Here is a 13689-nt window from a genome sequence, read left to right on the forward strand (position 1 = left end):
GTTGTCGCTAGCAAATAAAAGCTGATGATGTGTACATAAAAGCCACTTTATTCGGTACACATGTTCAACTGCTCTCTGCATCAAAAGTGTAATCAAACAATCTCAAGAATAATGTATTCAAAATGCTGTTGGCCATGGCTGAAGGTGATTTTACTAATACCGCAGGAGCGTTGCCAGGCAACTAGACTGACAAGATACAGGTGTGAAGAAAAGTATCTTTCACAAGTAACCGAAAACATTTTTTTTACTTTTTTACTCTTGTTGTGGTAGAACTTTGATGCAGAAGACAACAGTTGTAACTTGTCACTCAATTTTTGTTACATTGATAACATTTACATGGTTAAGTCATAATTTGGTTGCCTTGAACTTAAATTATATATATTTGTAATCTTCCCCCTACTTCCCCTATTTCTGGAAGATATGCCATGAACATAATGCTACTTACAACCTAGCATTTACAAAGTGTACCCAATAAAGTCACCATGTGGACCATGTGGATATGAATTACTATCTCACCAGGAAAAAAAAAGATTCCCGGTAACTACAACAAAGGATGGGGAGAAAGCAATGAATGGAAAACTTAAGATCTGATGGCGGTTACGTGGCTACTTACAAACAGAAAACATGGAAGAAAAACCAAGCATGTTAGCGTCCTGAGGGCCGCCTTAAACAATAAAACAAAAATAATAAAGGGATGGGGGGAAAAACAGAAAAGCAGCAGTTAATGATTGTAAGAGGGAACAAGTTCAAGCATAGAAAAATCATCGTGAAACAAAGAAAAACCAAAACCTGTCATCCTGTTTATTCTTTGCAAGGGCCTTTTTTTGTACCTTATGTCCATAAATAACATCTACTCATACTGTACGTACTGTACATATGTATTAAAATGTGATAGATATATATATATATATATATATATATATATATATATATATATATATATATATATATATATATATATATATATATATATATATATATATATGTGAAATGTAATTGGAAGAAATGCTTAATCTCTATTACATCCACATACATAAGAGCACACAAACTTAGACCTATAATAAAATTGCCATTACGTCATATCTGTTAGTTCTTTCAATCACGCTGAGCATGCTTGTAAGGTTTAAATATGCAAGCAGTCAGACATTCCGTCAAAATTCCTCCATTAGAGCACTTTCGGTTTTAAAGGCCATTACCTTTTAATTTTACAATTTACAAATAGACAATAGATGGTGTTTCCTATCTAGAATATTTAGCAATTCAATGTATTATTTTTATTTTTTAATTTAATTTGTCAACTACAAGGTGTCTATTGGGAGCAAAGAGTTATAGGGGTACAAATTTATCTATACATCGCTTTTTGCCCAGCTACAAACTTGCTTTCTGCCCCCTTTGGTAAGTCACAATCTTTTCTTGTTAGTTGCTTTTGTATTTCCTAATTCCTAACTCTTTTTGAATCAATCCTGGAATGTTAAGCGGTTTTGGCAACGGGATGATCCACTGCATACTGTCAGAACTGTAAAGACGATTCAACGTGTCGACTTTACTACCCCAAAATGGTATTTATGGCATGGCTTTGACTATTACTCATCACATATTCTGGGTTTAAACAGGTGGAAGAGCCACTTGTCCTGTCTATAAATTCCAGAGTAAATATCAGCTTTACAGATGCCACGTCTGCTGTGTTGGTTGTGTGTTAGTGTAAATGCTGTTTGCCATCTAACATGTTGCGTTATTGGTCATAATAAAGGTAAATACAGCCACCTAGTGGCAACTATTTGAGGTGGAAAGCTATTTAGGCATATGTTTAATAGAGCTGGTCTAATACAGTGGTTTTCAAATGGGGTCCATGGGGTACACTTTGGGTGTTTTTGTTATTTTTTAACAGTTCCAGAGTTGTGCCTTGTTTGGTTTAGTCTATGTTTTTGGCGCCGCCTCTGGCTGCTGTTGATAGTGCATTTTGTGGTGGGGAAGGTCGGGATGCAAATGTTTTGCATTGATAATCATACTCGTTCGCATCTAATGAACGTTTTGTATTAAAAGGAATAACATTTGTAATTCAGTAATATGATTGATTTAATATACACAATTTAGTAAGATGTATATTTTTTGCATATTTATGTTTGCTCTATTTTCTTTGCTTTACAGTTTTACAATATGAATTTTAAACTCGCCAAAATGCATTTGTGCCTACAATTGCTTACTAACGAGGCGATGAAGCCAGCAAAGCTAAAGTGGCATTTTATTGTATAATGCTGTTTTTGAATAAATAATTGGTAGCAACCTTTTGGGGGGAAATTGACCCGGTTTGTTATAAGGAGGCTTGCAATTTGCAATTTTTACTTTCTAAACTTCAGTATAGCAGAAAAGTAATACTTGTTGTCAAATTGAATATGTTGCTGAATAAAAATGGCACTTGCTGTATGTTTGGCCTAAATTATTTTTTTGTTTGTCTTGTTTGTGCAAACATTTGCAATGGGGGTCCTTGGAAAATGTAGTTTCTAAAAGAGGTCCTTGGACACACACAAAATGTTTGAGAACCTCTGGTCTAATCTATCCCGACAGTGTCGTTCCATAACGGTGGATGATACTAGATTAGTAAATTGACATTAACCAAGTGATGAAACACAACAAATATCCTCTTGAGACTCAGACTATTAATTTGTGTCTACAGTTGTGTCCATTTTGCCTCAGCAAGGTTAATTGCATCCCACCCAAAAACATGAGATATGAGTGGAAAGGTCAGCATGATCTCGACTTGAGAACAGTAGAAAGAAAGTAAATGTACACTACAGTAGACACAAATAAACAGACTGGGTCTCAGGTGGATATGCTACTGCAGAGGTGGTACCACCTTCCTACTTATTTTCTTGTACGAATAATATGGATTGTACACCAGCTTTTAGCTACGTCCAGTTTTTGTTTTTTGAGAGATTTATCCATTTGTTACTTATTGTGAGTGAACGCCTAAATTCTGTTCTCATTTGAAGAACCCTGCGCAAAACACCAGAGACAGGTTTTACTATAAGAGACGAACTCCGCTCAAATTGATTGTGCTCTTTTGGGCAATCATGATCCACACCGTGCTACGAGCTGGGTGAACCTAGCGGCACATTACTGGTGGAGGAAAGCTGGCGACGGGTGATGTGGTTGCAAAAGGAGTGAGTCCTGGCTTTGGTTGTCATCAGGGGAGCGGGCGGGGGAGGAGGAGGAGGCAAGAAGGAAGCTTTTTTGGGTGGAGGGGGAGGCTGGAGGATGAAAACTGGAGAAGAAGGGGAGGACAGTGGGGAGGGAAGCGGGGAGGAGAGTGTGGAGATGCTGGAGGGGGAAGTGGGGGATACTGGTTCCGAACCAGTGTGAGAGGAGGAAGAACCTGAAGCTAAAACAGAAACAGTAAAACAAATAAACAGACAGAAGAAACTCTGAAAAGAAAGGAACACAAAATAATTGTCAATCGAAAGAACGAAAGAAAACAGAAAAAAAATCATACACATAGCCGTGCATACAATTGTTTCTCGTCCTCCAATAAAGAAGAAAAACAGTCTTCACTGCCTGAAACGACTTGACAAATTCAGATTCTGATGAAGTTGGGAAGTTTAAAAAATAAAAACAGTGGCATGCAAATCCTTTTCAACCCTTATTGCGTACAATACAAAGACAAATTATTTCATGTTCAAACGGAAAAAACATTTGTTAACATTTCTGTTTCTATTCTTTTTTTATGCCTTCTTCAATAAATAAATACATTCTTAGTTTATCTTATTATGTGTTCAATACAAAATATGTGTTTTATGAACAAATGGGAAAATCATAGAAAATTTCTACCTATTTCATGCAATTTAAGGGGAAAAAAAAAGCTATAATCGGATGTACTGTACAGAATAAGGGACCCAAAAGGATGTTATTTTACTTTATTTGTCTTTATTTTTTACATTTATTTTTCGGCAATGTATTTTTAGTTGACCACCGCTATTAGTGGGGAATTGGAACCAGGTCAGCTTGCATAGCAAAAATCTACAACTTTATCAGTCGGGCCCACTTGAGTTTAGATTTGACTCCATGTGGCCCCCATTGCTTGTGAACAAGTGAGCCTTTCAGGCATGCTCCTTTCATGACACGATCAATTGACCTGTTCACCTGCGGAATGTTGCAAACATTTTTTCATATTCTTCAACTTTCCACAGCCTTTTGTTGAACCTGTATTAGCTTTTTTGGAATGTGTTGCTGAGCTGAGAGGATAAATCAGAGAATGTTTAGGTGGCTTATCAGCTTGAACAAAGGAAAACTTTCACTAACATTGATTACCTTTGTTGCATATTCAACTGAATGTAAGTTGAAAAGGATTTGCAAATGTATGTAGTTTTTTGTCTTTAGGGATGGTTACATTTAAGTACTGTACTCGGTACTTGCAATGGCAGCCGATGCCAATGGCTTACAGGATGTTTTCTGAGTCAACTGTATCCATTGTCATTTCTCTCATTTGCCTATTAAGATGCAACTTCTGTAATTGTATGTTCATAAGGTTCATATTCATGCTTAGAAAGCATCATAGGGTCTATAATAGGGTTTATATTGGGGCTCTTTCCAAGTATTTCAGCAATTGTATTTTTCCTATGTGTTTTCGATCTTTATCTTTTTCACCTGCAAGAGAGACCAAACCTTCTGACACTAGAAATCACATTTTGCTCCAGAATGGCTTGAAGTCTTACACATTCAATAAGACCCTGCACAAATTCAAGACACCCTTTGCTGGGGTTAGTAGTGTAGTGCTACAAACTGACCAAGCCTCATCCATTCATTACCAAATGTGGGTCCAATATTTTCAAACATTTTAAATAATGGGCCTTACTATCCAAAAAATTTATTGAAATCTTCCAACTCCTGCGCACAAGTTGAGCATATATGCAAAATTACTGTCAGAGACGCGTGCTGGCCAATTTTCCTTGCACTATTGTGTTTATGTTTATCAATCAGAATAAATTCTAAGTAATGCCTTGTACCCATGGTGCTCTTTCTGTGAGTCCCAATCTAAAGCCTAATATTCATCTGTGATAGGAGTTGAAAAATACAAGGGGAGAAGGGATCCCTCAAATCTGAACCAACAGTTTAGCCTTCTTGTGAATATGGTTCGGGTTTAGGATTATAGAGCAGATACAGAATATGGAAAGTATTTAAAAACTCAAGCGTCTTACTTCTATTGTGTTGCTTTAGTCATGATTCCACTAAAACAGTCGTAATCAAAGTAGTGTGTTTTGACAAGTGGGGCCACATATCAAATTATTGAAAAGAAAAATTTAGGGTTGACTTCCCTTTTAAGCATAGCGAATTGTCAAAATAATTTCTACTGTAATGTACATGTCTTAGTTAATACACCAATAAGTATAATCTCAGTTAATTAAATAATACATGCGAAAAAAAGCAAGAGGCTCCTAAAATTGTGACTTTGACCCCAGGTGGCTCAACTGGATTCAAATGAATGGTCGTAGTGGGTTGTGTGTATGTGTGTGTATTTACCTGTATCTGGGTCACTGAAATCCGGAAGAGTCATGGCATTTAGCTGGCGCCGGTCCGCGACAGCTCTATCCAACAGACTGCTACCACGCCCTGAATCACTTCCACAGCAAACATGCATTTTAGACCACATATTTGGTGTACCATATGACCACAACATTCAAACACTTACACAACCCTGCGCGTGTGTGTGTGTGTGTGCATACCTGGGATTTGTAAGATTGTAAAAGCTCTTCCAGATCTGTAGCATGTGTTTGCAGGTGAGCAAAGCTTCTTCTGATCCTCTGCACATACTCTCCAACTTCACTTTAGTGTACAGCAAGCTTTCGGAAAGCACACACATAAACACAAGGTCTAATTGTGGTTTAAATGAGCAGCCTAATGTTGATGTGTGTGTGTGTGCATGTGTGTGATTGTCTCACTTGAAATTCTCTGGATACTCAGAAAGGGCCATTTCTATAATATTGAGGCCGTCCTGGTAGTGTTTCTGTGCTGAGAGAAGCAAGGCCAGCAGGTGAAGGGAGTGAACGTCATCCCCTTGAAGCTGCAAGGCCTGTCGAACATAGCCTAACGCCTCGGGAATCTACACACATAAACACATACACAGGCTACAGGTTTTCTCTACTGCACGTTTGGGGGAGACAAAATTATTGGCTGTGTTTGTGCATCCCTGGCATTATGAGTCACATTGCTATGTCAAAGGTTGACCGTTTTTTGTAACTTTTAGGAAGTATGGTTACCTGTCTGGACACGGCAAGCTGCAGTGCAAGGTAGAAGGCTGCTAAATGGTCTGTTGGAGATAAACTCTGAGCTCTGTCAACAAAGAGGAACGTTGTTTTTAAATATAACATTCAGTAGGTTAACGACACAACAGCAGCGTATGAATTCCAATTTGGAGTCATTGTTAAGTTTTATTTTTCTGTGTATAGTCATTCTCGATTACGAAAATAAAAAATAAAAATCAACTCCTAATTTAGTCAAGTTCAAAACAAACTTTACTTGTTCAGAAAAACGACTTGTGGTACAAAAGAGGGAAAAAAGGAAAAACAAAAGCAAACCTCTGGAAGGCTCCCAAAGCTTTTCTCTGATACTCTTCCTGTGTGCTTCGCAAAGATGCTACGGAGACATGGACAGCCGGATGGAAAAAAGCAGTCAGTACTAAACATTTTAAATAATGGGCCTTACTATCCAAAAAATGCATTGAAATCTTCCAACTCCTGCACACAAGTTGAGCATATATGCAAAATTACTGTCAGAGAGACGTGTGCTGGCCGATTTTCCTTGCACTATTGTGTTTATGTTTATCAATCAGAATTAATTCTAAGTAATGCCTTGTACCCATGGTGCTCCAATTTGGGAAAAAAAACAAATCTCTTTCCTACAAAAATGGCATCCTTGCGATGCATCTCAGTCAATGCCAAAGGTTAATAGGACTCAAATGATGTTCATACCTTACTTAAATCTTTATCCTATTCTTAAAAGATGTGTATCACCGGCAAGCTTGTTAAACAAAGAAAGTGACAACCTAATCATGATACAAATGATTTTTAAATAATTCAAATCTCAAGCCAGTTCTGTGAAGAGACTGATGCACAAAAAACTTGTATACTTGACTGATATCAAAACTTTGAAGCTGAGGATTAACCAGGAAACATGGGGAATGGCTTGCCTGAGTGTTGAGTGACGTGCCAACATGTTTTTTTTCTCCCAATTTCTAAATTCCTAAATGAACTCCCAGCACCTCTAAAATTGACAAAATGATGGGATGCATTAGCACCCACATAGACTTACCATCCGTAGCTTTCAGGCTGTACACCAGTCCAATAGCCAAGTATCCTTTAGCTCTAAACTCAGCTGCTTTCTCCCCCATGTCGATCACCATTTTGGCAAAAAATTCCCCCTCATCCAGCTAGAATGAGTAAAGATGCTTTCAGTTAGAAAAAAAAAAACAACATCAGGTATTTAGAAATAACTACAGTATATGGATGAAGTTTCAGTTTGTGGCTTTATCTACAGTCGTTACCCAGTGCAGCGGTCCGATGCATAGTTTAACTGCCAGCAGTGGGATGGTGGGGTCATCTGGTTTAAGACGGATACACTCCTTCAAAACTTTAACCGCACGGGCAGATTTTCCAGCAGCCATTAAAGACAGCGCAAGCTGGTACCAAAGGTGGAACTCCTCAAAGGCAAACTTCATGGCTCTTTCCAAACACTAGAGCATATACGAGGAGACATTTACTGTATCTTTTCTATTGTATATAGTGCCTTTTCGTCTCTCCTACACAGTATATCGGCCAGGAAAAGAAATGGAGAAAGAAAGAAGACTAAAAATGAAGCAGAGGATGAAACGAACAGCAAATAAGACCTTTCCTATGATAAGCATTGCTGAATATCATATATTCTTCATATTTTTTTAACTAAAACATAAAGTCAAATATAATTCTCCACCACTGCAAACACACATAAGGGCAAAAAGATACAAAAAAAACCCTGCAGTTTACTTTGTAATAGCTCAGACTTGCATTAAAGTCAGCTGTTTTGGTAAACTTCGGGCCAAAAGACATCATATTACTTAAACAACAAACAAACACAAAGCCTCATTAATGCAAACCCTTCAACATCATGGCAAATTTAAAAGTATAGTAATAAAAATATGATTTCAAAAGCTATGTAAAATTATTAAAAATTAAACATGGTATGTTTAGAATTAATTATTGTACTCCGTTATATTATTTGCAGGTGATGATTGCGGCTTTCTCATTTAGCAGCCACTAGCTGCCATATTACTTGCCTCTGATAGCATCTCGTACTGCCCTCTCCTGCCCAAAGCTATAGTCAGCAGGTCGTACACCACAGAGGCAGACTGCAGACTAATGATTCGATCATTATTGTGTTCCGGAATCCTGCTTAGGACAGCGTCTCGATTAGCCTGGAATAAACACACAGCAGAAAACACCGACTCTCAAAACAATTTCAGAGTTATGGTGAGAATGTATTAATTTGGTGCACTGTTTCTGTCGCGCGTCTTACCATGGACTCGCTGATGAGGAGCAGCAATAATGCTTCTTCTGTGTTCTCCTGGGGGCAAAAAATACTGAGGGAGAAAAGAAAGAAGATGAGAAACTTCAAAACATTGCACATTGGCACAAAAATCCATTTGAACAGGTGCAGCGCTTTTCCCACTCATTCCTACTTATTCCCTCTATTTGTAGCAGTAACGTCCTTGCTTACTTCTCTCCCGAATACACCCGTGGGCGTCGGCTTAAGTTGTACTTCTTGCTTTGGATGTGTGCATGTCGCGTGGGGTCATCCAGAGGTGACACAGTGGGCGGGTCTTCCACAGGAGACCAGTAGCTCTGTTCACACATTCCACGTAGCAAGATCTCTGCAAGTTGTCTCGCTATGGTCTAAACACACATGAACACACAAACACATTTTTAAGACTCACTTTTGCTAAAATGCTTTGTGTTCATTTGTTGTAGTTCATCTTTCAAAGGCACTTCAGAAAACAATTGCAGCTGGAACAAAGTGCTGTAGCGGTCAACAGGAAGCCTGAGAAAAGTATATGTGCCCCCCTCCAAAAAAAAGCAACCTCCCAGCACGTTCCATACCATGCGCAGGTTCTGTGTTGTCCTCGTCTCAACAGCTCTCAGAATTTCTCGAAATCGCCCAACACCTTGCGTCAAGTTTCTATGCATTGAAAAGAAACAAATATTGGACAACCTCACAAAACACCAAACTGATTTAATGAAAAAATAAAAATATTGCATGTGAGTTTCTTTACGTGTCTGTGAGCAAATGGATGAATGAAATACCGACGGGACAAAAAAAATCCTAGGGCCTGTAACCTAATCTATGGAAGTGGGATTTTTTTAACAAATTCTTAATTCCAAGCATCCTAGACTTATAAACAAGTAATATATGCCATAAGTTTAAATTTTTTCGGGGGAAAGAAAAAAAAGAATCGGTAGTGAAAGTTCAAATGAGAGAACATACTATTTTGTTGGCATCTGTCGTAATTTGTTCGCACACATATAGTGCTGCCTTACCCATTCTTAAAGTGGATGACATGGGCTCTCTGTAAGCCTGTCTCAAGGAAGTAACCCAGTTCTTGGTCTTGGGAAGCCGGACCAGGCTTTGGGCTGCGATTCTGAATTCCAGCTGACAATGCCTGAAAAAATAAAAATAATTGTGCGCAATAATCACTCCAACAGCACCACGGAGATAGGAGAGGGTGCCATTTGTATTCATGCAGGCCTCACTGAGCAGTTCAGTTGCACATAAGCAAAATTGCTCGCCTATAAGCTTAAAAAACATTGCTAGACTGAAAACACTCACCACCGTACACAAACACACACCTTCTCAGCCTCTTGCAGGTAAAGCAGAGCAATGTCTCCTGATTTTTCATAGCAGGTGATGATTTCTTGCTCTCCCTCAGTTCTGTTTCGATTGGAGGGAGGAGTACCGACATTCATATTGGAGCGCAGTGGAGAGGCAGCTGGGACTTTCTCTAGACATAAGCCTAAAGGAACGAGACCACAGAGTATCATAGGATAAACATATAAAATAAAAGCAGTTTCTTAAAAACGTCACCATGCAGCGACACAAAATCCAGGGTCCCTCCATTCCTGATGTCGAAATCAGCCAATTCTCACTTTGATCAAAAGTTGGACGTCACACTCACCTCAATTGGGGCTGCAGGTTTTGTGTCCTCAGCAATGGTCGGTTTTCAATTAACCACTTCTTTTTTTTACTATGTGAATTTACATGTACGAGCGATGAATGAAAGATTTTAAGCATGAGAAAAAGTAAAAGGGATAAAAGATTTCCGAACATGTATTTTTCAACATCGTCCTCGTCAGGGTTCACTTGCTTCAGGCGCATAAAACTTTTCATCTCAGACAGAATATAGTCTCATCCAAAACAAACTTCATTGCACTGTTTATTGTTATTTACTGTATGTAAAGTAAGGGTGCACACAAGGGATGGGGTGACATTTTACTTCGAGAATGCAATTCAGCATAGCTGTACATTAAAGTTTAGGATATTGCAACCAGTCACAAAAATATGGCATTGAGCACAGTCGAATATAATGCATCATATCGCTGCAATTTGTAGATTTGTTTGCTTGTCACATCTTGTTAATTACTTGCTGTAGTACTGGTGTGACACTGGGTGACAGTTAATAAAGATAAATAAAGATGATTTAGATCATTCATCTGAGTTGGGTGCAAAGTGTAGGATTTTCCAAAGCTACATTAAGCCACAAAATAAATAAATAAATCAATCAATCAATAAAAACGTGTGTGTTTGTCTATGTGTGTGTACCTTTAGTCGCATAGGCTTCTGCTATCATAGACAGGCGATACACTGGAGCTCCCGCGAGCTGCATATCATCCAGATTCACCCTGTTATAGTGACCTGCAAAGAATCCTCGATATTATTGAACAACTAAAATTCAAGACATTTTAATAGAACAGAAAATGTAAAACAGTGAGTTACCTAAAGCGTCTCTGTATTCTCCCTCAACGTAACAAAGTTTTGCCATAAGCAGACTTGCTTCCTGGAGGTAATCAGCCTGGAGAGCAGAAAATATATGGTACAAGTCAAAAAGTTTATAAACACCTTCAAATTCAAATATCTCAAACTTATTAAGCAGTCAAGAACCTCCACCTCACAAGTGCTGAAACTGCACAACTGTAAACCGAAAGTCATTCCACATCATAAAGCATTATTCATGTCATAAAGCTGAGAGAGAAAATATCAAGATGTAAATGCTGTCACGCTGGTGCCGACTTTGAAGAATAACATTTTTATTAACTGCAGTAAATTATTTCTTGCACTGTAAAATCACACTCCCTAAAGTAAATATTATTAATTAAATATGAATTAATATCGTTTTAATATGATTTGGCTTTGAATAGAAAAAAAGGAAATTAATTAATCGAGTTTTAATTTAGTTCATGAAATTTCTAAAGATACTAAATGTGTAAATTGTACAAATAAAAAAATATTTGAAATTAACTAATTCCCTCTTGTTTTCTATTCAAAGCTACTCATATTAAATCAACAATTATTAAGGGTCTTATTAAATGACTATTTACTCAATACCAATCTGTGATATTAAATTAATAATACTGCTTGCAATATTTTAATTGAGTAAATACGATTTTTATGCTGTGTGTGTGTGTGTTGCTGCAAATCCTGGATGACATCAGTTTTTAACTTATTATGTAAGGAATTTAAAGAAAAAACCCACAGAATTTTAATGGGTTTTCAAATTTTTGAATGAACCCGATTCTAATAATATCTCAACACACATTCAGAAAAAGAAGCACCAAGGTGTACAGCGTATATCTGTAGATTGAGCATATTTGTCACCTTGAGGTTTCCTCTGTCCAGAGCAGCTGTGAGGTGCTTCCTGACCTCCACCAGTTTTGGTCGTGGACCCCTTGGACTTGCACCTTGTTTAATTGGATTCTCCTTCAGGTATGTCAAAAGCTTGCATTCCCCCAACAACAGCTCTCCGAGGTCATCTGCAAACATGATTATAAGAATTTGTTCAAAAAGTAAATTCATCACCATTGATAGCTGGTGAGTCCACATCTTGACTGGATCGAAATATGGTAAATTCACGAAAGGTTAATCTGACAAATCCTCAATGTACTTAAAATAAATTCCTCAACGCTAGTGTCAACTTGAAAGTAAAGCTGAAAAATCTCATTTGCACTGTCTTTTCAACCCATCCTTGGACAGGGACCTTATCCAGATTTTGACAGCACATGGGTCAAAGGCATTGAGGGAGCATGCTAAGTCCACACAGAACAGCCCCAAGTCAGGAAATTAAAACCGGTCCAAGTATGTTCATGACCTGCTACACCTTCGTGCAGTGAGGCAACAGTCCTAACCACTTTACCATGCTACCAAACACCGTGGCCTGTGGACAAAGATTAATTGAGATGTGGATGACAGCTCCATACTGTTCTTACAAACATACCAAGCAGAATTATGACAAGTAATCCTATTGCTGACCCCAGGCCGTGACCAGGGTATGACGTTATGAGTAAATGACTGCAATCCACAAAAGCAGAATTTTTAAAGACATTTATGCAGATGGGGCTCCACAATTGTTCTCCTCTGCTGCAAAACCTCACTAATAAAGTGAGAGGGCTGAGAAGAAACTAATTCACAAATATCCATCCATCTATAACACTAAAATGTTAGGGTACACAAATATCTGTCAGGGCTACAGCCACCCCTATCCCAACGTATAGCGTTACAAACATACAAACATGAATGTAGCAAAGTATAGCGATGGATAAAAATGCCTTTACGAATTGATATAATTTCCAAAAAAAATTATAGCCACTTCTCCATGAGTACTAGGGAATACGATCCATGATGGTTTCAATATATTAATAATACATTTCATATACATTTATTATAATTTGCGTGTATGAAATATATTTGGAAGAGAGAGGAATTTGGTATGGGAATGGGTACATCTGAAAGCTGCTTCGAAAAATATCGAATGTGCAAATCTAATATGTGCGTGCAATATTTTACCCTAAACACTTATGTATAACAACCGGCCAATTAATGTACAGTTACACGTATGAATCGAACTTGCCAAATTCATTCAAAAGCCAATCGTTCCCTAAGTGATAGGAATCTGCAGCAGGGTGGACAAATGTCATCGTTTATCATCATTAAAGATATATACGCACAATTTAAATAAATAGGACTATCAAATATTTTTGTTGCAATCATTTTAGCATAACGCAGGAACATTGAAGTATCCTTTCTACGTCTTGTTCTGTCAGGAAGTACAGAGAATTTCCGATAGGGAGGAAGGCCGTGTGTTTTTGACCGAATAAATATTTGCCTTACCGTTTGAAATTAACTTAGCCGAGAGTTGTCGAACTAACTCTGGTATCTTATCCCATTGACCCTCTGAACGGCACCGCTCAATCTCGGTCTCCAGCCGCGAGCCAGACTTCTTCGCCGTCATTTTGGAGAGCGGCTTCGGCTTGGACCAAAACACAGAAGAATCGCTCTTGATGTGTAGCACTTGCGTTAGCGTACATGCAACCATACTTCCGGCGGTGTATTTCAAATTGAAGCATAGTTTCTCTGCGTTTTTTTTTTAACAATTTTTCCCACTCGCATTTCATTTGT

The 13689-nt window shown here is 38.0% G+C and overlaps 1 protein-coding gene across 3 annotated transcripts in view; it reads right to left on the reverse strand.

Moving 5' to 3' along the window:
* The window catches only part of ttc7b (tetratricopeptide repeat domain 7B), a 21710-nt gene extending 8149 nt beyond the window's left edge, over positions 1 to 13561 (reverse strand). The window contains exons 1-19 of one of the 3 annotated variants that reach the window (XM_088433409.1): positions 13402 to 13561; positions 11893 to 12047; positions 11014 to 11089; positions 10840 to 10932; positions 9870 to 10033; positions 9561 to 9682; positions 9123 to 9201; positions 8743 to 8918; positions 8542 to 8605; positions 8303 to 8440; positions 7535 to 7723; positions 7303 to 7420; positions 6570 to 6627; positions 6252 to 6324; positions 5934 to 6094; positions 5718 to 5834; positions 5515 to 5612; positions 3119 to 3379; positions 614 to 664 (exon numbers count right to left, since the gene is read on the reverse strand). In XM_088433409.1, the coding sequence (XP_088289535.1) occupies positions 614 to 664; positions 3119 to 3379; positions 5515 to 5612; positions 5718 to 5834; positions 5934 to 6094; positions 6252 to 6324; positions 6570 to 6627; positions 7303 to 7420; positions 7535 to 7723; positions 8303 to 8440; positions 8542 to 8605; positions 8743 to 8918; positions 9123 to 9201; positions 9561 to 9682; positions 9870 to 10033; positions 10840 to 10932; positions 11014 to 11089; positions 11893 to 12047; positions 13402 to 13522 (2314 nt within the window). In that variant the 5' untranslated portion in view covers positions 13523 to 13561. The remainder of the gene's footprint in view (positions 1 to 613; positions 665 to 3118; positions 3380 to 5514; positions 5613 to 5717; positions 5835 to 5933; positions 6095 to 6251; positions 6325 to 6569; positions 6628 to 7302; positions 7421 to 7534; positions 7724 to 8302; positions 8441 to 8541; positions 8606 to 8742; positions 8919 to 9122; positions 9202 to 9560; positions 9683 to 9869; positions 10034 to 10839; positions 10933 to 11013; positions 11090 to 11892; positions 12048 to 13401) is intronic. The other 2 variants (XM_088433407.1, XM_088433408.1) reach the window with 2 other exon arrangements.
* Positions 13562 to 13689: the final 128 nt, after the last annotated feature.

Source organism: Hippichthys cyanospilos, chromosome 14 (assembly GCF_059441005.1).
Source record: "Hippichthys cyanospilos isolate Australia breed blue-spotted pipefish chromosome 14, RoL_Hcya_1.0, whole genome shotgun sequence".
NCBI classification, from domain to species: domain Eukaryota; kingdom Metazoa; phylum Chordata; class Actinopteri; order Syngnathiformes; family Syngnathidae; genus Hippichthys; species Hippichthys cyanospilos.